Below are 26,781 nucleotides of genomic sequence, written 5' to 3' on the forward strand. Positions count from 1 at the left end.
TCTAACAGAATATTCATCATCTCTCCAGGTGTGTCCTTTTATATGCCGATTTATCAAAATGAACTATAGAGTCCGGTCTCTACTGATTGATCAGCACTAGGGTGGGCGGGGTGTAATTGTCCTATGCATCTGGTCTTAATACCACCCATGGTCATAGCTTCATCTTTTCTGGACCTGGAGTTGAAACACAAATGAGGCCTAAATGTAATGTCTAGATTGACCAAAACTTTCTCTCTGTGGTGAATGAACCCAAGGGTTCCTTTCTAGGATTATTTGACGCTGATCAGACCTTCAGTGTCCTGAGGGCTGAAGGTTTAAGGGAGTGGTCCTGAAAGGGGGAAGGAGCGCAGTTTGATTAAGCTGTCTCAGTTTCCCCATTTCACTTGCCAAGGGATTTTTCCTGATTTCTTACTGCCCTGCTCAAAAGAACTCACTTTGTTTTTCAAGGGGAAATGTTTGTGGTCTAGGAATCGGCCAGGACCCTAGTGGGCAGGATGTCCTAGATGAAGATGTCTCCATTTCTCTTTCGGGAGCTGAGGAGTCTGAGAGGCTGGCAAGGGAAGTTCCCACCCTTTCCGCGGCTCGAAAGGAGTCAGATGCCCTGTGGCTCGTGGGAGAGGGGAAAGGCGTTACTCCGCGCAACCCCATTCTCCGATACGCACAGCTGGGTCCCGTCGGGTCCGCGCTCCGCCGACGTGCCTCCGTTTTGGTTAGTCTGGGTCACCCTGCCCCACCGGCTCCGTCCTTGCCCCTTCTCCAACTCCCTCCGTCTTGTCCCCTGCCCCAAGTCTGCTCAGCCTGGATCCCGCACCTTCCCCCAGAGTTCCTCCGCACCTGCGGCTAGGTCCCCAACCCTATCTCTTCCTGTTCAGACCCCTTCTACTCCCTTGCTCCAGGTAGATTCCGACCCATCCGGAACCACGCCCTCAGTTTTCCGGCCGGTAGCCCCGCCCCTCGGCTCTGTCCGCGCCCCCTTTCCGCCCCCACGCCCCGCCCACTCCCCCTCCCTTTGACGTGGCAGGGGCTGCACCAGCCATATTGGCCCAGCAGAGTTCTGCGCGGCGGCCGGGGGCGGGGCGGCGCCGGCTCTGATTGCCTTGCCACGGCTCCACCGCAGCTTCAGCTCGGCGGATAGAACTGAATTTGCTAGGCGGAGGTTGCAACTGCCGCGGATCTTGTAGCGGAGGCACTCGGTAAGGGCCGACGTCAGAGGTACCTCCTCCCGGCTCCTCCGGGGCCGCGGGCGCTCTGCGGGACGCGGGGGAGGGGCGGCAGCACGGTGCCTGGGCTGGTTGGCGGGCCGGGGTCTCAGGGGTGGTGCCTGCTCTGACTCTTGGAGTCCCTGGGTAGGCGGGGCATGCTTGGGCCCGGCGGGGCAGCCTTGAGACCTGAACCTGTCACCCTCTCACCCACCACCCTGTTCATTCTTCCTGGGCATGGGGCCCTCTCACCCAGTTTCCCTGGATCAGGTGCTGGGAGTAGAGTGAGAAATGGCAGCTAGAGCATCTGGCCCAGCACCGCACCCCTGCCCCCGAGGTGATGTGCCTTCCTCACCCCAAGCCATTATTGCTTTGGGGGACTTGGACTTCGTGTTTCATTCTTTGACACATCTGAAGTGCCCTAGACTTTGAACCGAGGCAACTCGTCACTTGTAGTTTGGCCTTGGGAGTTAAAGGGTACAGCCTGCGCCTGGGGCCTTAATTACAGAGGTCACTTTTTCAGATCGGACCAATCTTAACAGGCCCTGCTGTTTTCTGTTTTTGGTGGGAAAGGAAAAGCCATAGGAAACTTACGTGCAACCACTGGAGTGTTTATTGAATTAACATTTCCACGTGAACTTTCTTACTCTCCACCCCTCAAAGCCAAATTAACTCAGTTAAAGTTTTATATTTAAATACAGATATAAATATACATACATGTTAAGTTTCCCTCTCGTTCTTCCAGCCATTTTTAATTGGCTTAGAATTTTAAAGTTAGAAAGGGCCTTATAGATTTCTAGCACAAAGCCCTCATCTTACCGATGAGAAATTAAAAATCTTAGAGGTTAAGCATCTTGTCTAATATATGGCTGCTCATTGGAAGTAGTTGAGGACACTTCATCGAGGAACTTGCAACGGAAAGTCGGAGGCACATTTTATTTTCCCTTAAATACATCTGATTGGAGGGAAATACATCTAATTTAGGATATTTTTCACTTGGCTATCTATAAAAGAGCTAAAATGGGAATATTGAAAAGTTGTGTCATAAGTAAAGTCTTTTAAAGTGCTGTGGGCATATGTTTGCTGTGCTAGGTTAAAGTCATATACTACTTTGTTTCTTTCCTTTTAGTTATACCATGAGAAATTATTTAAAGTAACTCCCACTGATTATAAGCTGAAAAATGAGACATTTGTTTAGAGTGGTCTTTTGTGTTTTGTACTACTTAAAAATGTATAGTGACTGATATGTTAAGTCTGCATGCTATTATAGTGCTTGAGTCATTCATCTGGGTCTATGGTTTTATGCAAACATAATATTAGGGGAGAGAGTGCTATTAACCTGACTTTGTAAAAAGCTGGTTTGTAAAAAGGACTGCAGTTCATATATGCCATTGTTGGATATGGGACCAAACGTGGCAGATTTTGCATTAGAATTAGTGATTTTAAGATTGAGCATGAGTAGCCCTGGCTGGTGTAGCTCAGTGGATTGAGCATGGGCCTGTGAAGCAAAGGGTCACCGGTTCGATTCTCAGTCAGGGTACGTGCCTAGGTTGCAGGCCAGGTCCCCAGTAGGGGTCACATGAGAAGCAACCACACATTGATGTTTCTCTCCCACTCTTTCTCCTTCCCTTCCCCTCTCTCTATAAATAAATAAAATATTTTAAAAAAAGATTGAGCATGAGTATATAATTGAGCTAGTTAAGGTGAAACAGATGGGATGCTTTTCAAACTACCTCTGGAAAGTGAGAATGTAAGAAATAAAATGGATGTGATTTAATGAGCAAATATGATCTTAAAGCAGAAGATAAGTGAGCAACAGTGGGAAATTGTGCTCAAATATCACTCAGGTGATATTTAGTATGTCTTAAGAAAAAGTAAGGAGCAGAATTACAATCCAGTTTTGTTACCTGTTGTAGAAACTTGAACCTGGCCATTGCCTGTGTGTAAATGTCTTCATGTTCAGTCTTACAGGGCCTTTCTCTACTAGGATCCCTGATTGAATTAAGCCTGGATGTCCTAGGGCAATGGTTATCAGGACTCCTTTATTCTTAAACGTAAGTGAGGACACCCCCCCCAACCCTACCTGGTTTAATAGAAGACAGGTGTATTTTCTTTTCTTTCTTTCTTTTTCCTTTTTTAAAAAAGAGATTTTTATTTATTTCTTAGGGGAAGGGAGGGAGAAAAAGTGGGAGAGCAACATCAAAGTGGAAGAGAAACATCCAATGGTTGCCTCTTATACACCTGCATTGGGGACCTGGCGTGCAACCCAGGCATGTGCTCTGACTGAGAATTGAACCTTTTGGTTGGCCCGCCAGCACTCGGTCCACTGAGCCACACTGGCCAGAGTGGACAGGTATATTTTCATATCTACTGCTGCATTCAGTCTGTTGTGCTGTGTTGTTTTGGATGAATTGTATGAAGTAAATCTGGCTCGTAAATATGTAGCTGGAAAAAGGAGATATCTTTTCATAGCTTTTTAAGATAATTGTGCATATTTTTTATGGATACTACACCAAAAATGAACAGTTTTAAGTAAGAAATCAAGGGTTAATTACAGTGTTGAATCTGAAACCTTTGAAATGAACTTTTTGTACTCTGTTGCATTAAAACTCATTGATCTGACTTCTGGCCAAGGTGGAGGCATAGGTGGAAATACTGTGCCTCCTCGCGCAACCAAAATTAAGGACAACAAAGATTTAGAAACAAAAACGTAACTGGAACAGACAGAAAATTGAACTGTATAGACATCTGACAACCATTCAGCCAGACCAGTAAGAGGGGCGGAGTTGGCCAGGAAAAGGCAGCGGTAGCCAGACCTGGGAGCTCAGGCAGTGCAAGGCTAGCAGACCCTGGGCGTGGGAAGGAAACTAGTAGGCCCAGTGAGGCACGCAGGGTGGTTGGCTGACCACAGACACACATTCACACGCAGATAAACTAGGCAAAAATGGACAGCAAGACAGACCTCACAACCCAGGGCCTCAGCACCAGGAAATAAAACCTAAAAGCACCGATTGAAAACACTTGTGGGGATTGAGGTGCCGGGGGACACTCCCAGCCTCACAGGAAAGTTCATTGGAGAGACCTACAGGGTCCTAGAATGTACACGAGCCCACACACCTGGGAACCAGCACCAGAAGGGCCCAATTTGCTTGCGGGAAGCAGCAGAGGGGACTGAAATCCAAGAGAACGGAGCAAGCACCATTGTTCCCTCTCTTACCCTGCCCCCACATACAGTGTCACAACTGGGTTGCCCTGCCCTGGTGAACACCTAAGGCTCCGCCCCTCATACATAACAGTTACGACCAGACCAAAAATGCCTCAAACAGAAGAACAAATCAAAGTCCCAGAGCCAATACTTTTAAGCGACCAAGAGATAGCCAACCTATCAGATGCACAGTTCAAAATACTGGTGATCAGGATGCTTGCAGAACTGTTTGATTTTGGTTGCAAATTAGATGAAAAAATGAAGGCTACACTAAATGAAATGAAGGAAAATGCTCAGGGAACCAATAGTGATGGAAAGAAAACTGGGACTCAGATCAATGGAATGGATCAGAAGGAAGAAAGAAACAACCAAACAGAAAAGAATGAAGAAACAAGAATTCAAAAAAATGAGGAGAGGCTTAGGAACCTCTAGGACATCTTTAAAAGTTCCAACATCTAAATTATGGGGGTACCAGAAGGGGAAGAGGAAGAGGAAGAGCAACAAGTGAAAAAGTTATTTGAACAAATAATAAAGGAGAACTTCCCCAATCTGGCAAAGGAAATAGACTTCCAGGAAGTCCAGGAAGCTCAGAGAGTCCCAAAGAAGTTGGACCCAAGGAGGAACACACCATGGTACATCATTACCCAAGATTAAAATGAAGGAGAAAATTAAATTCTAGAAGCAGCAAGAGATAAGGGGACAGTCACCTACCAAGAAGTTCCCATCAGACTGTCAGCTGATTTCTCAAAAGAGAGCTTACAGGCAAGAAGGGGCTGGAAAGAAGTAGTCCAAGTCATGAAAGGCAAGGACCTACATGGAAGCTTGATCTATCCAGCAAAGTTTTCATTTAGAATGGAAGGGCAGGTAAAGTGCTTCTCAGATAAGATCAAATTCAAGGAGTTCATCACCACCAAGCCCTTATTTTGTGAAATGTTAAAGGGACTTATCTAAGAAAAAGAAGATAAAAAATATGAAGAGTGAAAGGACAGCAAACTCACAGTTATTAACAACCACACCTAAAACAAAAGCAAACTAAGTGGACACCTAAAACAAGAGCAGAGCCAGAGAAATGGAGATCACATGGAGAGTTAGCAACAGGGGAGTGGGAGGAGGAGGTGGGGAGAAGGTACAGAGAATAAGTAGCATAGAAGGTGGGAAGAAAATAGGGAGAGGGCAAGAGTAGTATGGGAAATGCAGAAGCTAAAGAACTTACGACACATGGGCATGAACTACAGAGGGGAATGTGGGTGGGAGGGGGTGTGCAGGGTGGAGGGGAATGAATGGGGGCAAAATGGGACAACTGTAATGGCATAATAAAATATATTTAAAAAATCATTGATCTGTTGAATGGATCATTTATTAATGTACGATTTTGTAAAGTCATGAATTGATCATTTTGTTACTGGTTCTGGGATTCTTGGGTTTCCCAAGATAGAAATCAAGAGGAAATTTTCAGACAGATTTTATTAAGCTTATGCTTGAGCACAGGGAGGCAGCACAGAGGAAAGGAAGGTTCTCTTGAACTGCCTCAGAGGACACCTCTGCTTGGCTGCTTTTCTAAGTGAGAGATAAAGAGGGCTTGAGTGAAAAGATGGGCTTGTGAAGGTTCCAGAGTGCAAATTTCTGTGTCATGTTGCTTGGCAGCTTTCTCCCCAAATGGGAAAAATAGGGGCAAAATGGTGGTGTCACTTATTGCTGTCACCCCAGGAAGTTGTATAGCTGCCAAAACTCATCAAGTGCACATGTGGAACAGTGGTTTAGACATTTTTTAGCTACTTGGTCTTTATTTGGTTGCTTGGCCACCTGTTTTTTTTTGCATTTCTGGGGTCCATGTCCTCTTACTGTCTCAACTTGGAGATACTGCTTCATTGAATGATACTTACCTTCCGAATGTTGACATGTTTTGTTATGCAATATTTTCAAGAACTCATGTTGTTATCACCACTGATACCAACAGAAAATCTTTACACATTAGAAATTTGTGAAGGTCATGGTAGTGGATCCAAGTTTTCAAAATGTTTAATATTTTCTTGAAAGCTCATTTGTTACAGGCAGCAAGTAATGTCAGTTGTTCTCCAGGCAACAGGCTCCCTCCATTCATTTTGAGAAAATGTATGACAAGTACATAAGTACTAGTAGTGTATCATTCTTTGCGAATTGAGAAAAATAGTCACTCCAAACATTTTTTGTTGTTGTTTTTTGTAGTTCAAATGAACAACCCTGATTGGTCTCGTATATTTTAATGCTTTGTGGTGCTGCATTTTAAATGCATCTTAGATTATAGATTTAATTAATGAACAGAAAACTTCATTTTTTGTTGAAGTAATGGGAGGAATTACATAGTCCTGGGATTTATATTTACATCTGTAGCGTGGAAGCTGTTGCTAAACACTGGATTTCTCTCCCAGAGGAGGTTTGTTTCTCCTATTGTTGCCTGTTTAGGTTTGAGGTTAGCATCTTGTAACTTCACCTCTGACTATCTCAGGCCTTGTTTCACTATTATGTTTCAAAAGCCATTTTTTCCTTGAGAGCTCATACCATCTTTCTCAAAACTGTCTCGTATATTTTCCTTCAAGATAATCTTTTCTAAATAAATGTTAGAGTTTCTTTTTATTCTCTATTAACCTTTGGGAAATTCATAGTTGTTCTTATTTTTTCTTTTTAAATTTATTTAAATTGTTCAAGTACAGTTTTCTGTTCTTGGTTGTTCTTGATTAGCATAAGATTACTTCTCAGATTCGGATAGGAGGAAATAGTATTCAATTTTTATTTTATTATTAATTGAGGTGAATCAATTCTTTTGATTTCATTTCTTTTTAAACATTTTAATTTATTACTTATTTTTAATTAACTATTTTTATTTATTATCTTAATAAATAACAAATAAAAGGGGAGAGGAACAGAAGGAGAAAGAAAAGGAGAGAAACTTCGATATGTGAGGGAAACATCAGTCGGTTGCGTTCCACACATCCCCAACCAGGGACCCAGGCTGCAACCCAGGCATGTGCCCTGATGAGAAACTGATGAGGATGACACCCAACCCACTGAACCACTTCAGTCAGGGCAGCATCTTCTTTTAAGGAAGAGGAAGCTCTTGGCTACTTATGATACTTAGAAAGTGAAGCTTTGTTCCGCTTCACTTTACATAATTTGTATTATCATAATCTTTTTGTAAATTTTTCTAAAATTAAAATTATTATTGTATATAATACGCTTTTATCAAATTATATTTTTTCTTATTCTCACTTACATTTGAGGATCAGGTCCTCATCCTGTAGTTGTTCTTAGCAACTTCAGCATCTATGTTGGTTCTTTTGGCACCTTATCTTTGTAATTCTTCAGTTCTTAATGTCTTTTATTTCTTCCACAAATCTTTTGACAAGCCACATAGCACTTGAAACTCTGTATCTTTAATTTTTACAGTTTCTTTCCATGACTAACCACTTTGGCAGTTGAGAGTATAGGATAGAATTGTTGCCTAGATAGGAGAGCGGGCATCCTTGATAGGCAGTCAGAGAGTAGTAATAAGATGGACCTGTTGCTTGATATTTGCTCCTAACAGGAGTGGCATTCTTCTCCCCTGATAATAAATTTACTACCTCTTGTTGGGCCTAATGGGCGTTGGGTTTAGTAGATCATTTATTATTTTGTTATAAGTGGGGTTATTGTTTCTTGCTAATTTTTTCCCAAGATAAACATTTTCATTTGGTCTGAATTCTAATGGATTAATATTGCTGAAAGTGGGAAAAACATACTTATTTTAAATTTTCTTAGGAGAATTTGAAAATATCTTTTAATTTTTTGGCAGAAATAAGAATCAAGCTCTACAATGACAACCTATTTGGAATTCATACAACAAAATGAAGAACGAGATGGAGTCCGATTTAGTTGGAATGTTTGGCCATCAAGTCGACTAGAAGCTACAAGAATGGTCGTTCCAGTAGCAGCTCTATTTACACCACTGAAGGAGAGACCTGATTTGCCACCTATTCAATATGAACCTGTTTTGTGTAGTAGGACCACTTGCCGTGCAGTTTTGAATCCTTTATGGTAACTAAAACATGGAAAAAACTAATGAGGCATGATTTCAAACTGTAGTTTCTTTCTTATTTATTTTTATAAAACAGTCTTTCTTTTTGTTCATAGTTATTTTTTTCTAATTTGGATAGGCAAGTTTAAAGAGCTGTAAGATTTTAGAAGTAGTAAGATAATAACAGACCAAATGTAAAACTGTTCTTATAAAAACTGTTATATCAGTATTCTCTAGCTACTGGTGCTGACTGTATATCAGCTCAACTTTTGTTCAATTAGAAAAGTTATAATCGAGTAATGTGGTATTTGAAAATGTTGTGATTTCTTGTTACATAAGCAGAATTTCAGGAATCTTTTATTCTTCTTTCTACTCCCTTTTTCCCAACCCAACCCAACCCAACCCAACCCACTAGCAAATCTGGTTGAGTCTGTCTCCAGAACATTACCTGTTCTGTTTCTTACACTCATCTCTGCTAATGCACTCTATTTCAAGATACATATTTTTCCTGGTAAATTTCATTATCTTCCTAACTGCTCTGATTTTGTTCTTGCCTTTAAGCAGTCTATTCTCCACTCAGAAGCTAAAGTTTTACAAATGGATATTAGATTATGAAAATCCTCCAATAGCTTCTTATCATAGTTGTAATAAAAAAACACAGCCCCCTTAGGAAGTCCTCTAAAGCTCTTGCCATATATGTATATATATATATGGCCATATATATATATGATCTAGCCTTTATATATTTCTTTTTTTAAAAAATTTATTGTGGGGGAGGGAGACATTAATTTGTTGTTCCACGTATTTATGCATTCATTGATTGCTTCTTGTATGTTCCCTGATGGTAGATTGAACTTGTAACTTTGGCAGATTGGGATGACACTAACCAACTGAGCTACCTGGCCAGGTAGCCTCTATGTATTTCTGCCTTCATCTTTTATCATCTGTTTTCCTAATTCTCATCTACTTTATACTTTACCCTCTTTCTGATTTTTGAATATACCACAATTACTTCTGCCTTGGAACTTGTGCAGTAGCTGTATATTCTGCCCGGTTTGCTCTGCCCCCGATTTTTCTGTGACTCATTCTGTTTCATTTAGGTCAAATTTCAGTTGTTTAAGAAGGCCTTCCTTTAAAGTAGCTCTCCCAAACACATTCTCACATCTTGCTTTGCTTTTGTTAATCTTTATTATTACTATCTAAAGGTACTTTCTGTGTTTATGAAACTACTTTGTCTGTTGTCTTTTTCTTCTAAGACAAAGACAGCTCAGTGAGACCAAGGACCTTTGCTGACTTGTTTACTGTTACCAGCACCTAGAATAATAGCTGGTACACATTAAACATTCAGTAATATATTTTGAGTTGAATAAATGTTTTCTAGACCCGAGTAGACATTTTTAAGTCATTAGAGAAATAAATAGGATTATCTTAATTTTATTGATACTTGTTATATATTAAAAGTTAAAATATATATTTACTTAAGTGAAATATATATTAATAGATATTGGCAACATTTAAAAATACTTGGCTTTTAAAGATCACTTTTGCCATCAGTTTGAATGCTTTTGTAATTTAGAAAGGAATTAGTTTTATTAACATAAGCATCCTTGTAGAGTTGAACTGAAACATGAATTATTGTATCTTTTCTTAACAGTCAAGTTGATTATCGAGCGAAACTCTGGGCCTGCAACTTTTGTTATCAAAGGAATCAGGTAGGAAATCCCCCATTGCAGGTGTTAATGCTGTAAATCCTGGTCTAAATATGCATATTTAAAAAAAAGATGAAATCATTTTTATGAAAATATTGATATTTTGATTATTAAATGATCAGGACATAATTTATTTTTAGTTTAAAATTTCATTACTCTTTCTAGCAAATGATTTGTTAAATTTTTAAAATATCTTTTCTTTTGTAGTTTCCACCTACTTATGCTGGTATATCTGAACTGAATCAGCCTGCTGAACTTTTACCTCAGTTTTCTAGCATTGAATATGTAGTTCTGGTAAGAACATCTTAAGAGTAAATCTTTAAGGAAGTTGTAAATATCCAGTAATTTATATTAAAGTAGTTGTTAAATTGAGATGACTTAGAAAGCACCATTCTTGATTTTCACATTGAATTGCTGGAGTGTTTCAAAGGTAAGAACTCTCAAGGTCATTTTAAACAAGGTAATGTGTCTGTTTTAGTTATTTGATGGGTGGCCAGGATGTTGGATGGGATGGTGTGATTTGCTATACTGAGTAGATCAGTAAGCACTGAAGTATCAGTGTTGCTGTATAGTTGGAAGGTCAGTTTACGAACACTAAAGTCAGTGTGGTGCTGGAGCCTGATGTTATGGCCACAAGTCTAGTTAATGAAATTATTCTTGCATTGGTCCTTCATAGGAAAATCATTTTTCTTCTCTTTCTAAACAGCTTTACAAAGTTGTTTTTGTATTTACGAGTGAAAATAATATTATTTTTGTTGAATGTTGTAAAGAAAGCAGAATATGGTTCACTGAGCCAGTCAGTAATTTGTCCAACCTAGCTAATTTCTACTTCTCTTACAATCTCGTTTAGGTTAGACAATTTTATAAAATCACTACATGTTTTTAAGTTTTCTAGTTACTATTTTTTTGTTCAAGAATTTAAATACTTGGCCCTGGCTGGCGTAGCTCAGTGGATTGAGCATGGGCCTGCGAACCAGAGGATCGCGGTTCGATTCCCAGTCAGGGCACATGCCAGGTTGCAGGCCAGTTCCCTGCAGGCCAACTCCTAGCAGGGGATGCACAAAAGGCAACCATACATTGATGTTTCTCTCCCTCTCTCCTTCCCCTCTAAAGGTAAATAAATAAATAAAATCTTTAAAAAAAAGAATTTAAGTACTTGTTATAATAAATTAAACTTCATGCAGTTAAATAAAATTGTGGGTGAATGTCTTCTCTCTGTAACTGTAAATATTTTTAAACTTAATTTTTCATTTGATGATATTTCTTGGTTGTCTCTCCATGCATATATAACCTGTTTCATTTCTGAAATGGCTTATTAGGATTTTATTGTATAGTATACAATTGATTATCCTTGTATATTGTGCTGAAGTGGAATGCTTTTAAAACACAATATGTTTTTTTTCCCCTTCTAATGGCAACATTTTTTTTAATAGCGCGGTCCTCAGATGCCTTTGATATTCCTCTATGTGGTTGATACTTGCATGGAAGATGAAGACTTACAAGCTTTGAAAGAATCTATGCAGATGTCATTGAGTCTTTTACCACCTACAGCTTTGGTTGGACTTATTACTTTTGGGAGAATGGTGCAGGTTCATGAACTTGGATGTGAGGGCATTTCAAAAAGCTATGTTTTCAGAGGAACGAAAGATCTGTCTGCCAAACAACTGCAGGTAAACAACAGCCTGTCTGTGAGCATCCCTCTGTATATCTCTAAAAAAGCTTCTGGATATAAATTTCTAAAATGTAATTGTATTGTAATTGACTATATCGTTGTTTTATTTCATTTGCTTTAAAATTTTATCGTGTAGATTGAAGATCTTTTGTTTTTAACAGTATCTTTAACATATAGAGTGAAACTAAGTATTTTACTGGACATTTGAGGGTCTTATAGAAGAGTCATACTGAAGACTGAGAGGAAGCAACCACAGAGTAATTAGTTTTTGTTTCCTGACATCTCACTTAGGAACTAAACACTTTTAATATATTTGGAAAATGGAGATATTTTAAGGCTTAAGAGGTTTTAATATAAGAACTGTAGGTATATATTTTTTTCATATACTTTTATCTTTGGGGCAAATTGAAGCTTTATCTTTTAAGGGAGGGGAGTTATATATAGCATAATAGGATCATCTGGGGATATTTAAAAAAATTTTTTTTCCCCATGGATTTTCATAGACCATGAGAGAGAGAGTGAATATGTGGCTGGAAGGGTAGTTGAGAACAGTAGTTACCTTAGAAGATGATAGATAAGTCTGGAGAAAGTAGACAGAAATGAAATCAGATTTTGAAAGTATCCAGGTAGCCCAAAATGAAAAAGAAAAAGATTTTGAGGATTTCTCTTATTTGGAGTTTAGCATACCGGAGTAGTGGTTCATGAAGATAGCAAATCCTGGAGGAATTCAATTCACGCGTTTGGATGGTGAGGATAGCGAAAGGAGAATAAGATAGTGAATGAATAGAGAGTATGATTTGAGGAAGTGGAGAAAATGAGTCTGTGTTCTTCCCTGAGGTTTGTTATTGAAGGTAAGAAAGGTGAAAGTATGGGGGTTTTAGAGAGAAAACTGAGTGAAAGAGGTTTCATTTAGGAGGGACACTGAGTGTGTTACACACAGAAGGGAAAGAGTACTAGAGAAGGTGAGTGAAAGCAAGACTCAGATGAGGAGAGTGAAGTTACAGAAGACATGGTAGAGATTCCTTCAGGAGCACAGGAATCAGAGTACCTTTCATGAGACAAGAGAGAAAGTTGGCAAGTTATCGCTCTGCCTTAATTTTTTCAGCTGTAAAATTGAGATAAAAATAGTTTTTACCACCCTGGCTGGTGTAGCTCAGTGAAATGAGCGCGGGCTGTGAACAAAAGGGCTGCCGGTTCAATTCCCAGTGAGGGCACATGCCTGGGTTGCAGGCCAGGTCACCAGTGGGGGCCATGTGGGAGACAGCCACACATTTATGTTTCTCTAACTCCCTCCCTTCCCCTGTCTAAAAATAAATAAAATCTTTAAAAAATAGTATTTACCTTACAGGGTGGTTATGAGAATTGAATGGATTGTGCTTTTATATGTTTGCTATTTTAAAAAACAGGTTATTTATTTATTTATTTTTAGAGGGAGGGGAAGGGGGAGAGAAAGAAAGGGAGAGAAACATCGATGTGTGAGAGAAACATGAATTGGTTGTCTCTTGCATTCGCCCAACCAGGCACCTGACCTGCAACACAGGCATGTGCCCTGACTGACCAGGAATCAAACCGACGACCCTTTGGTTTGCAGGACATGCCCAACCCACTGAGCCACACCAGTCAGGGCTATTGTTATTTTTAAATTGTTGATTTATTTAAAGTGGCTTAATGTTAGTTCTGATTATAGAGTACATTTTACTTAAATTATATAGTATATCTGTAATGCATAAAGCATCTGCCTTTTTTGCAATAGGCAATGAATGCCTGCAGACTAAAGTTTTTTTCCTCCACCAAAATGTCTTTATCTTCTGTCTCTAACTATCTGGTTGCAAAGAGCCTGGTCTTTTCTCCCCATATAGTCCTCGGTTCAGATCTTAAACTCTTCTAAGTTGTGTGATCTTGGATTGATCTGTTTGTGTGTTTTCTCATCCTCTGTGGAAAGGGATAAACAATAGCTACTTAGGGTTATTATCAGTACTAAATGAAATAAATTGAGAATGCTCAGTATAGTGTAAACTGTTTTAGGGATTTTTAGCAAAATCTAGATTAATATCTTGCTTTGTCATTTACTACTTGGGGAAAGTTAGGCAACTTACTTAGCCTCTCTGAGTGTTACTTTTCATTTGTAAAGCAGGGACTGAGGAATCCATTTCATTACTGTTTTGTGAGGAAACAGTATATATAAAGAGTTTAGCACATAAGTCTTCAGTAAAAAGTTGCTGTTCCTGCTAGGAGTATAGGAAATGTTGCAGGATTAGTTTAACATTTTTTTTCTCTGCAAATCTTTAGACGTTCTGATTTTTTCATATACTTTTATTGTCTTCATGACTAAGCATTTCTAGATTCAAGAAAACGTTAGTGAAATAACATTATTTTCATATTTTAGAGAGGAATTGTATACACTTCTAAAGTTCAAAACAAAAACAGCAGTTTGGTTATGTATTAAGTCAGAAAATTAACAAGTATAGATACATGAAGTATACGTACCTTATAACTCCCTTTATACAATGTCATGTACTTCTACATAACACTTGTTACACTTGCAATTTTACACTCAGTGATTCGATTTGATTAACTCCTGTCACTTTTGCCAGATTTTAATTTTTTATGTATTTCCTAAGTAATTTTCTCTATATAGAAAATTATACATATATGTATTATGTATTATATATATATTATATATAATTTATAGTTTTTATATAAATTTATAAAATTTATTTATAATTTTAATATAAATTTATATAAAATTTATAATTTTCTCTTTTTGTTCACTACTTTATTATATATAAATTATATATAATACATAATTATAATGATTTTCTATATAGAGAAAATTATGTGTGTGATATACCAGGGATGATTGAATACAAATTAAGAAATATAGTTATTCAAGATACGCAATAAGTTAATTTGACTATTAATTATAGAAATAAAATATTTCTGAGCTATATTCCTCCTCTTTGCTTACATAGCACCTTGTACTTTGCTCTGTTTTGATGATTATTTTACTGTGTTGTTTTTGTTTACCTGCTAGGCTCTCCAACTAGACCTTTTGCTTTCTGAGGAAAGCAACTTTGTTCTTTATTTTAGTGTTCCTAATACCTAGCACAGCGCCTTGTACATCGTAAATAGTTGATACATCTTTACATGAGTAATGAAATGAATATCATAGAAATAATCTCTTTACAGGAAATGCTGGGGCTCTCTAAAGTACCTGTTACTCAAGCAACACGTGGTCCTCAGGTACAGCAGCCACCTCCTTCCAATAGGTAATAATTAAATATGGCAAACAGAATTTGCCAATTCATGTAGCTGTTTTAAGCATCTCATGCCATTAACTTCAATATAGACATTCAGTGATACTATTGTATATTGTTAAATATTTTTAGGAATATAAATAGATTGCATTAGTTTACTTGTTAGAGAGTCGAGACAAACATCATTGAAACAGTTGATTTCTCATCATTATAATTTAAGGAATTACTAGTTTTGCTTTATTTCTCAGTTTCTGTTTTTAAGTTCAGAAAAAACTTAATTTTTGTGATTGAGGGTGAGCTAGCAAAAATTGGGCCTAAAAAGCTTTTCATTTTGCCTTCTTAGCCTTAGAGATAGCTTTCCCCCCTTAATCTCAAATCAGAGGTGGTATTACTAAAATTAAGTTGATGTGTCTTCTCATAATTATTTCAGTAACCTTAAAACTTCGTAAGTTGGTAAATGAAAGGTGCAGTCCTGAAATAATACTTGGTTTGACCATTTCATTTATAGCAGTTGTAGTCAGAGTGGTTCCTGGACCGGTAGTGTCAGCATCACCTGGGAACTGTTTGGAACGCAGGTTCCTGGGGCTCGCCCCTGCCTTCCGAAACAACCCTCTAGAACCAGCAATCTGCGTTAAAATAAGCCTTCCTAGAATCAATTCTGACATACACAATAGTCGTGAGAACCATTGGTCTACTGTGTATTTAAAGTTATTTTTTTCTGTTTTTAAGTAAGTGGGTAGTTTGTTTCTTAAACCGTCACCCACCCATAAATGACTTTTTATTTAATTTTGTTTTGCAGATTCCTGCAGCCAGTACAGAAAATAGACATGAATCTCACAGATCTGCTGGGGGAACTGCAGCGAGACCCTTGGCCTGTACCACAGGGAAAGAGACCGTTGCGTTCTTCTGGGGTGGCACTTTCCATAGCTGTGGGACTACTTGAGGTAGTGACCATGGCTTCATTTGGGAATGGAAATGTGTTTGTGTGTGTATGGGATGGTATGTACAAGATGATAATGAGTGAAAAAATGACGTCATAAGAGAGCAAGTATATGATTTTTATTTATTTACAGTTTGATCTGCAGGATATCCTTTTCTGTAGAGAGAGGCTGTTGGAAGGATGTTCACTGAGACATTAACAGTGGTAGGATAAGGGAAGTTTTACTCAGAAGTAGAATTTGAAAATCTTACACTACACAGATCTTAGCATTATAATTTGGAAAGAGTTATTTAAAAATTTGAAATGCTTTCAAATTTACAGAAAAGTTGCAAAGAACTTCTTTTCTCCTGAATTATTTGAGATTAAGTTGCTGACGTGAGACTCTCGACCCCTTGGTTGTATTTCCTATAAGCCTATTATAGTCTCCTATATAATCACAATGTAACTATTGAAATTGGAATATTAATACTGATATGTTACTACATGTAATTCTCAGACCTCATACCTCATTCAACTTTGCTGAGTGTTCCAGTAATTTCTTTTACTAAAGGGATTTAGTTCAGAGGTATGCGTTTAGTGGTTATGTCTGTTTAGTGTCCTTCATTCTGGAACAGTTTCTTAACTTTTCTTTGACTTGAGTGACTTTGACACTTAGGAAGATTCAGGCCAGTTATTCTATAGAATGTCTCTCAACATAGGTTTGTCTTGATGTGTGCTCACAATAGACTCAGGTCTTGCGTGTATCTCAGAAGTAACGCTTCTTGTTGCGTCCTGTCAGGTGGCACATGCTGTGTATTTGCCCCCTCACTGGTGATAATCACTTTGGTCACTTGTTAGGGTTGCATCTCCTAGGTTTCTGCACTGTAAAATTATTCTTATTTTCTCTCTAAACGTTAGATGGGAGGATGCAAATATTCCTTTGTTCATCAGACTTTCTATGTATCTGTCTATCTATCATCTATGTCACTGTGGACTCTTGGGTTTCCTATTTTATATAGTGAGTTGTAATCTGTTACTATCATTATTCTTTTAACTTTCTAGTTTGACAACATAGTTATGAACATACAGAAAAGTTATGAGAAAGGTTTTAAAGATTAACTGAACTTTTACCCTATATTCCTCTAATGCTAATATATTATTATATTTGATTTCTCCTTCTCTCTTGATATTTATATAAATCTCTTTCCATGTATATCTATTTATATGGCACACCCACGAGTTTTAGGAAAGCCATATGAAAGTCAGTTATAAACATGAGGCACCTTCTAAATACTTCAGTGTGTATTTCTTAATCACAGAAACAATTTTTTGCATATCTGCAGTTCAGTTAAAATCAGGAAATTAACATTGATATAGTAAAATTTTCTAGTCTGTAAACTTTATTTAGATTTTACCAGTTAACCCAATAATACCCTTTACAGCAAAAAAAAAAAAAAAAAAAATCCTGGGTCATGAATTACATTCAGTTATTATGTCTTTTTAGTGTCCTTAATCTGTAATAGTTCCTGTCTTTCCTGTGTTTCATGACATTGATCATTTTTGAGACTATAGAGTAGTTATTTTGTAGACCAAGTCTCAATGTAGGCTTATCTGATCTTTCCTCATGAGTAGATTTATGTTATACACGTTTCAGGAATATTACAGAATTGATTTGTGTTCCGCTTTGTGCAGCACAGCAGGAAGCTCATGATGTTGATTTGTTTTATTACTGCTGATGTTAACTTTGATCCGCTGGTTAAGGTGTGTTCTGTGTGTTCCTATTTTAAAATTAGGAAGGCACTATTATTTAGAAGAGTGTTTTAAAAGAAAGGTATCCAAACATCTTGTTTTTAAATTCTATTTTAAGCAGTTGATTATTTTATTTCTTGGAAAATGTCTGATAACCTGTTTTTAGGAGTATATCATGGCTCATTATCAGAAATGCACACCCGTATGTTTTCCTTTAAACTCTTCTGACGAGTTACTTTCATCTGATAGTGTATTTTTCCCAACACTGGTGCCCGTATCATGATGTTCATTGGTGGTCCAGCCACTCAGGGGCCAGGAATGGTGGTCGGCGATGAATTGAAGACACCTATAAGATCATGGCATGACATTGAAAAAGACAATGCCAAATACGTTAAAAAGGGAACTAAGGTAATTTTGGTTTTTCAGTCTTTTTGTCTTATTAGAAAAATTCATTTGATAAAAGAGAAAGAATACAAATATTTTATAATAAGTCTGATATTGTATCTACTGTTCAGAATTAGAAAAATACTATCTTTCTTTCTTGATAACTTGCGTTATAATTTTTCTGGTTTTAGATGGTTAAAAAACTTAATAGTATGCACCGATAGGTGTCTCTTTAAAGATTATTCCAGAGAGAAATCCTGTGTGCCTTTTTAGTATTCATGTTAAGGAATGTCTTTTCCTTTAGAAAAAATTTCTTGCATTCTCTAATTTTTTATTTCCAACAAGCTATACTTTAGATATGTATATTTTTCATAGCTTGAAAAGTCTATATTTTTTGCCAGTTGTTTTCTGTTCATGTAACTTCAGTTTTATTTGTATTTGTTCTAGTACATTTTTCACTAATGTTGATTTTTGACTCTCTTATATTGGTTTTGCTTGTTAATGTCCCCCTTTAAAAAAATTCTAGCCCTGGCTGGTGTAGCTTAGTGGATGAGCGCGGGCCTGTGAACAAGAGGATCGCGGTTCGATTCCCAGTCAGGGCACATGCCTGGGTTGCAGGCCAGTTCCCTGCAGGCCAACTCCCAGCAGGGGACGCACGAAAGGCAACCATACATTGATGTTTCTCTCCCTCTCTCCTTCCCCTCTAAAGAGAAATAAATAAATAAATAAAATCTTAAAAAAAAATTCTCTAGCATTTATAACTTTAACTTAGTTGTGCTATATTTTCTCATATTTTTGGTACACATATATATACATATTTATACATATTTAAGTATACATATTTGTTACATTTACATATGTTAAATATGTATTTAAGTATAATTAATAACAAATAATATTTGTCATCATAGATCAATGCTTTTTTTTCTTGTCACCTAATTTCCCTTTTGAGCTTGAAATATTTTTTAGAGCTTCAAAAATGTTTTATGTTTTTTTATCTTACTGCTTTTGTTATGCCTGTTTTTGATGTTTTTGTTATTTAGTTGTGGATTTAGCCAGGAAAAAGAGCTCTGTGTTGTTGTTCTACCATGTTTGTTTACAAAGAGCAAATTGTTCACTCTGCCTTTCTTCAGATTTAGTGTAATTTAGGAGTTTACAGTAGTCCTCCCTTATCCTTGGTTTTGCATTCTGCAGTTTCAGTTACCCATGGTTAGCTGCAGTTCAAAATTACAATATTAAATGGAAAATTCCAGACCATTCATGAGTTTTAAATTGCACACTGTTCTGTGTAGTGTGATGAAATCTCGCGCAGTCCACCTTGAACGTGAATCATCCCTTTGCCCAGCGTATCCACACTGTAGGTGCTACCTGCCTGTTAATCTCACTTAGCAGCCATCTCTGTCACAATATGCTGTTTCTTGTGTTTAAATTTATCACTGTATTCTAGGACTTGTGTTCAACTTCTACTTAATAATGGCCTCAAAGCACAAGCATAGTCATGGTGGATATGCCAAAGAGAAGCAGTGAAGTGCTTCTTTCAAGTGAAAAAAGTATGTGTGTACATGTAGGGAAAAACATAGTACATATGGAGGTTGGCACTATTGTGGTTTCAGGCACAATCTCCCATGGATAAGGGGAGACCACTGTGTTTAGCAATAATGGCTTTTAAAGAATGTGAAAATAGCCAACTTACAGAAGTTATTGTATTATTTTATGAGACATTATAGAAAATTAAATTATAGCAAATCACATTTAGGTTATGGATTATTCTTTTAGTGTTTCTTAGATAATTTTAATCTGTTGGTGGGAAAAAAGAAATATAGAACGATTAGTTTGTACATTAATTTTATTGATTAAAAAATGTTTTGTAGCATTTTGAAGCATTGGCTAATCGAGCTGCTACGACTGGTCATGTTATTGATATCTATGCATGTGCATTGGATCAGACAGGTCTCCTGGAGATGAAATGCTGTCCCAACCTTACTGGGTATGTATTTAAATTTGTATAATTTTTGCAGTTATAAACCAATAATGATAATTTACAAATATGAACCAGTAATGAGAGTTTAGGAGGGAAAAAAGCTGGTCATCATCTTCCAACTTCATGGCAACAACTGTCAACAGTTTTTGATATTTCTTTCACTTTAAATTTTTTTAAAAAATATAGTTGTAAAGGCACAGTTCTGTTTGAAAAGCTCTCAGTCTTTGTATCCTATAGTCATTGTATTATTTTATCAGCTTTTTAAGGATGTGATTCACATACCATAACATTTACTCATTTAAATGTACAATTTAATGTGGGATTTTTTTTTTTACTATATTCACAATTTGAGCAACCACTGCTGTAATTTAATTTCAGAACATTTACATTACTCTTGAGAGAAGCTCTGTACCCGTTAGCAGTCACTACTCCCCGTCCCTCCTTCCTTCCTGTCCTCCTGCCCCTTCCCCTTTCAACCTAGACAACCACTAATTTACTTTCTATATGGATTTGCCCGTTGATCTTATTGGGAAACCATGTTTTCACCATTGAGTATGGTGTTCGCTATGGGATTCTATAAATGCCTGTGTCAGGTTGAAGACTTTCCCATCTATACCTAGTTTTTTGAAATTTTTTTTTTCATGAAAGGATGTTAGACTTTGTTTAAATATGTTTTCTACATCTATTGAGACGGTCACCTGATTTTTGTTCTTTATTCTATTAATATGGTATATTACAGTGATTTTCCTTTTTTTGTATATTAAATCAACCTTGCGTTCCTAGGATAAATCTAACTTGTGAATAATTGTTTTTATGTATTGCCAGATTTGATTCGCTACTATTTTGTTGTGGATTTTGCATCTGTTTTCATAAGGGATCTTGATCTGTAGTTTCTTTTCTTGTGGTGTCTTGGTCTTTTGATATCAGGGTAATACTGGCTTCATTAGTATGTGTTGGGAAGTGTTTCTCTTTCATTGGCAGGCAGTTTTTATGTAGTTTTGGGATAATTTAATTAGGCTTTAAAAAGCTCAATTAAGTATATCAACTCATTTCTTAGGCTTATTCATTTAATGCCTTCATCTAGTAAATACTAATGAAATCCTACTGTGTGTTAAACTGTTTAAGGTACTGGACATGCAGCAGTGAACCAGACATGAAAATCTGCATTCATGGAGCTTATCTTCTGTTGCAGGACTTTTCTGTGTAATTTTTTATTGGACATGTCCTCTCTATTGTCTCAGTGAAATGTAGCAATGTGACTGAGGAATTGAGTTTTTAGTTTGAGTTAATTTACACTGTAATTTAATTAGTCACGTGTGGGATGTACACAGTTCTAGTGGAAGGAGAAGAGACTAGTAGAATAGATAGTATGTCAAGTGGTGATAAATGTTAGAAAGAAAAGTCAGGAAATGAGGATAGAGGTTTGCCGTTCTAAATAGGGTGAGAAGGAATGACCTCATAAAGGTGACGGTTTAGCAAAGACTTAAAGAAGTAGAGTGAGCCATGTGCATGGATGAAGGAAGAGTGTTCCAAGCAGAGGAAATAGCAAGTGCAAAGTTGAGAACATACCTAGGGTGTTTGAGAGAGAACAAGGAGGCCAAAGGGTAAGCGAGGGACAGATTGTGAGGGTCTTGACTGTGGTTAGGGCTTTGGACTTTGAGTGAGGTGGGAAGTATTTGGAGAGTTTTTAGCAGAGAATGATGTGATCTGATGTTTTAAAAGGACCATCTGACTTTGGCTGTATCGTTGAGCATTGTTTCATTATAATATTGATGAGGAAAAAAATCTGATTCCTGCCTGGAACCATTCTCTGTGTGCAGTTTGCCTATTCTCCTCCTGCCTGGGTAGGTTTTCTCCAGGAATTCCGGTGTCCTCCCACGTCCCAGAGATGTGCAGTGAGGTGAATTGGCGTGTCTGAAATGTGCCAGTCTGAGTGAGTGTGGGTGTGTGTGAGTGTACTCCACAGTGGTAGGGCGTCCTGTCCGGGTGGGTGCCTGCCTTGAACATGAGCAGCTGGGGTAAGCTCTGGTTGCTCTTGACCCTGAACTAGGATAAGCAGGATGGTAAAGAATTACCTTTCTTGTTTTTACTGATCTTTCTTAAATGTATGTATAGCTCATATTTATTTCAGTGTTTAATATTAGAAGTTTTGATTTAGAAGTACTTTGTTTAGAAGTTTGGTTATTTTTTGTCACCAGAAATGTGCCATAGAAACTGAACTTGTTTTCATATCAATTAGCCTGTGATTAAAATTAGTTTTGTTATATGTCATTTTGCCTCAAGTTGCAGTTTCCAAGAACCTGTTGATGTTAAATGAGAACTTACTGTGTTGGGATATACAAATACCAGATGATTAGATTTTGGATGTATAGAAGATAGAGGATTTGATGATAGGTTGTATTTGGGCTTTGAGAAAACTGAAGGAGTTTCCTAGAAGGATTGAGCTGCCCTCATTGAAATGGCTAAGAATGTGGAAGGAAGAGTGTTTGGGAAGGAGATTGGTAGTTCATTTCTAAACATGTTGGCTTTAAGGTGCCAGTGGACATCCATGAGAAGATATTGAGTAGGCAGTTTGGTATTACATGCACCATAGACAGCAGGAGATAGGTTTGGGCTGGATGTATAAATATGGGAGTTACCAGAATAGTGGTGGTTTTTTTAAAGCAATTAAAATGGCTGCGATTGTAAGGTTGTGAAAATAGAATACTGTGAAGGTCACTGGTAACCTTCCTAAGGGCAGTGGAAGTTGACTTCAAGAGTGAATTACAAAAAGAACAGGCAAAGGCGATTGGAAGCTGCTGATATAGATGAGGACTTTCCAAACTCATGTGCAAATAGTTGGGTGTCTTTTTAAAATACAGATTCTGGGTTACTATGTGTAAGACGGGACTTGAAATTCTACTTTTCAAAAAAGATCCTTGGTGATGCTAATGCTGACCAAGGGCCACAGTGAGTGGTAAGAGTACAGAGAGGTTTGCTGTAAAAGGAAGGTAAGGGGGGGTCGGGGTAAGTTGTCATTAATCTGGGATGCATTATCAGGTTTAGTGGTAACACAGATCATCATAGATGACATATTGGTAAAAATAGAAAGTGTGAAAGAAATATGCAAAAAACTCCATATAAGCTGTTAGAGTATGTCAAGTTGTTAATACTTCTAGTTCAAGGTCAGTGTACAGAATTCAACTATATTTTTATATACCAATAACAAAATAAAATTTATAAAGATATAATCTATGATGGCATCAGAGATAACGTAAAATCAAGACTTAACATTATCAAAATAAAACTACCATTAATTGTAGCACATCAGTTTTATTCTTTTGCCTGTTTTAATTTTTGATTATGTTTAGTAGTTTTATTGTTTAAAACTACTTAAAATGTTTTTAAAATATGAGCAAATACATGTAAATATTTGTATGTGTGTTTGTGTTTGTATCTTTTTTATATAAATAGAAAATTTTATACCTCCTCCCACTTTGCATTTTTCACTTATATCCTGGAAATTTTTCTGAAGAAGTATATGATCTATTGTGTGAATGTGCTGTATTTTATTCAACTAGTATCTTAATAGATAGATATCTGGATTGTTTCTAGTCTTCTGTTATTATAAAAAGTTCTTCAGTGAATAGCCTTATGCATGTATTTTGCTTTTTATTTTTGTCATGCCAGAGTATTTGTGGGATCAATTCCTCATAGTGGGGTAGCTGGATTACAGAGAAAATACATATGTGATTTTGTTAGGTATTGTCAAGTTCTCCTGCATTGGGCTTGTACCGTTTTGTATTCCCATCAGCAATACAGGAGAGTGCCTGTTTTTCTACAACATTTCCAACAGAGGATGTTGTCAGACTGTGATATTTTTTTTGATTAGAGAAGAAATAGTATCTCAAAAGAATTTTTCATTTTTGATTTAACTGTAAGAATCTATTTAATTAATTTATATTTTTATTAAGTTGATTGGGGTGACATTGGTTAATAAGATGATACAGGTTTGGAGTATACATTCCTGATGCATGATCTGTATATTGCACTGGGTGCCCACCACCTAAAGTCAGACCATCTTCTATCGCTATGTATTAGGCTGCTCTCCATCCTCCACCCCTCCTACTCTCTTTCCTCCGGCAACCACCACATTGTTGTCTGTGCCCATGACTTTCAGTTTTATACCTTACGTATGAGTGAAATCATATGGTTCGTAGCTTTTTCTGTGTGACTTATTTCACTAAGCATAAAATTCTCAAGGTCTGTCCATGTTGTCACAAATGGCAGTACTTTATCTTTTCTAACTGCTGACAACAAAACAAAGAAGCAGCTGAGGAATGGGGATGATATTTGCAAACAACAGCTCCAACAAAGGTTTAATACCCAAAATATATAAAGAATTCACAAAATTCAATACCAAACAAACAATCCAATTGAAAAATGGGCAGAGGACCTGAACAGACACCTCTCCTAAGAGGACATGCAGACAGCAAACACATACATGAACAGATGTTCAGCTTCGCTAGTAATTAGGGAAATACAAATCAAAATTACAATGACATACCACCTCACACCTGTTAGAGTGAATATTATCAAAAAGATAAGTGATAACAAGTGTTGCAGAGGTTGTGAAGAAAAGGGAACCCTTGTTCACTGCTGGTGGGAATGTAGACTGGTACCAGTCACTATTGAAAACAGTCTGGTGGTTCCTCAAAAAACTAGGAATAGAGTTACCATATGACACAACAACCCCTCTGTGGGGTATCTACCCGCAAAACTGGAAAACATGTATTCACAAAGGTATATATGCTCCTCTGTGTTCATTGCAGCAGTATTCACGGTGGCTGAGACACTGTGACAACAAAAATGTCCTTTGATAGAAGATTGGATAAAGAAGATGTGGTACATATACACAATCAAATAATTTTTGACAGTTAATTTTTTTAAACAAATCATAACAGGTACATGCTTACTGAAAAAGAATTAAACAGTACATTAGCACATAAAGTGAAAATGGTCCCTCAGTCTTCCTCTACTCTCATTCACTGGGTGTAACACTAACTTTGACATGACACACATAGACACATATATGCATATATGTACACACATATGTCATTAAAAATGAGAATGTGTGCTGTAAGTTGTCAGGTATGGTCACTGGTGTGGAGAACAGGGTAGGATGAGTGCGCTAAGCACATTTGTTACTGTGTACCCTTCTGCATCTTTGGAATTTTATAACGTGTGGATGTGTTACTTCTTTTAAAAAGATTTTTTTAAAATTACTGAGGACAAATGTAAGTGTTGGGTACTCAGGTACCCTCAGAATTTAGATTATTTGTGCGTTGAGGACATTCTCAAATATTCGAATTTTAAAAATTAATGGTAATTTAGCACATTTTAGGAAATATCTTTAAAATTTGTTAGTAGTACTGAGAGGTAATTAACTTTTTTAGTTTAACACAGGAACTCATTACTTGTGTCACATACGTTGTTTTTTGTTCTTTCCATGCAGAGGGTACATGGTAATGGGCGACTCTTTCAACACTTCCTTATTCAAGCAAACTTTTCAAAGAGTCTTTACCAAAGACATGCATGGACAGTTTAAAATGGGTTTTGGTGGTACATTAGAAATAAAGGTAAGAAACGAAATTGATGTGTGATATGTTATCAAAAGAAATTTGCAGGCTTGATAGTAATTTTAAATTACATTAATCAAATTTAACATGCTTAAAAATAGTGATTATATTGTATTGAAATTCAGAGTTATAGATTTTGTTCATTAGAAAAATGTCATTATTAAATAGACAATGAAATATTACTTGAGTATTTCTGCATGATTGTTAGAAAAGAAAATATTATGTAGGTAAAATTTGCTTTAACTTTATGATTTTCTTTATATAGAGTTTAACTTTTTTGTGTACTTGATCTTTTTTAGTTTCTTTATGCTAGTGTCTTCAGTTTCTTTATGCTAGTGCTGGATTTTTTTAAATTGCAGTGATTGGTATCTAACTTAAGAGAAATCTGTGCTATTCTACTTGTATAATCAGTAATTACTTTATGGTTGGTAGTTTGTTGATAATATTTTGTCATTCATTTTAAATTTGAATTTTAAAAACTCAAAGGCTTAGTGTTAAAGTGCATTGCAAGCACATTGGTTTTGAATTTTCATGAAATATTTCTTATGAATCTTGTTATTTTATTGAATGCTTGCTAAATGTCCCCCATATTAAGCTAAAAAATTATGGAGATTGCAAAGGATATCTGAAGAACAAGTTTTCTTAGAAAGAAACTTAGTTTTGATAGAAAGACAAGGTTAATGCGATAGGATGAAATAATAGTAGATTATGAAAGTGTTATAAAGGTTCATGGCCAAAAAATGAATGTATCTGGGACACAATTTATCGAGAAAAAGAAATGATTTTATTATGATTACACTGGTTTTTGAAAGATGGCGGAGTTTGAGTTAGTTGAGGAGAATGCATTTTCGGCAACTCAGTGCGAAGAGAGGCGCAGAGGTGAGAACCAGCGCAGTATGTTTGGGGAAACTGCCCAGTGAGAGTGAATGGTTTGTATTGGAATGTAAGGGAAGTAGTTTAATGCTATGTGTTGGTTGTGCGTTGGGTAGAATTTGTCTGAGAGTTGCATTCAGCCTTTGTCAGGAAAAAGAATTTCAAACAAGGAAATTGAATTAGTC

The 26,781-nt window shown here is 36.9% G+C and overlaps 1 protein-coding gene across 1 annotated transcript in view; it reads left to right on the top strand.

The window, feature by feature from the left end:
• Positions 1-1,013: 1,013 nt before the first annotated feature.
• SEC23A (SEC23 homolog A, COPII component) overlaps positions 1,014-26,781 on the top strand; it is a 65,142-nt gene continuing 39,374 nt past the window's right edge. Inside the window, exons 1-10 of the mRNA XM_037056410.1 lie at positions 1,014-1,193; positions 8,213-8,454; positions 10,089-10,146; positions 10,351-10,437; positions 11,577-11,813; positions 15,005-15,084; positions 15,872-16,016; positions 17,990-18,148; positions 19,996-20,111; positions 25,600-25,723. Of these exons, the coding sequence (XP_036912305.1) occupies positions 8,234-8,454; positions 10,089-10,146; positions 10,351-10,437; positions 11,577-11,813; positions 15,005-15,084; positions 15,872-16,016; positions 17,990-18,148; positions 19,996-20,111; positions 25,600-25,723 (1,227 nt within the window). The 5' untranslated portion in view covers positions 1,014-1,193; positions 8,213-8,233. The remainder of the gene's footprint in view (positions 1,194-8,212; positions 8,455-10,088; positions 10,147-10,350; positions 10,438-11,576; positions 11,814-15,004; positions 15,085-15,871; positions 16,017-17,989; positions 18,149-19,995; positions 20,112-25,599; positions 25,724-26,781) is intronic.

The sequence above is a fragment of the Sturnira hondurensis genome, unplaced genomic scaffold (genome assembly GCF_014824575.4).
Source record: "Sturnira hondurensis isolate 20B ecotype Veracruz unplaced genomic scaffold, ASM1482457v3 Scaffold0008948, whole genome shotgun sequence".
Taxonomy (NCBI): domain Eukaryota; kingdom Metazoa; phylum Chordata; class Mammalia; order Chiroptera; family Phyllostomidae; genus Sturnira; species Sturnira hondurensis.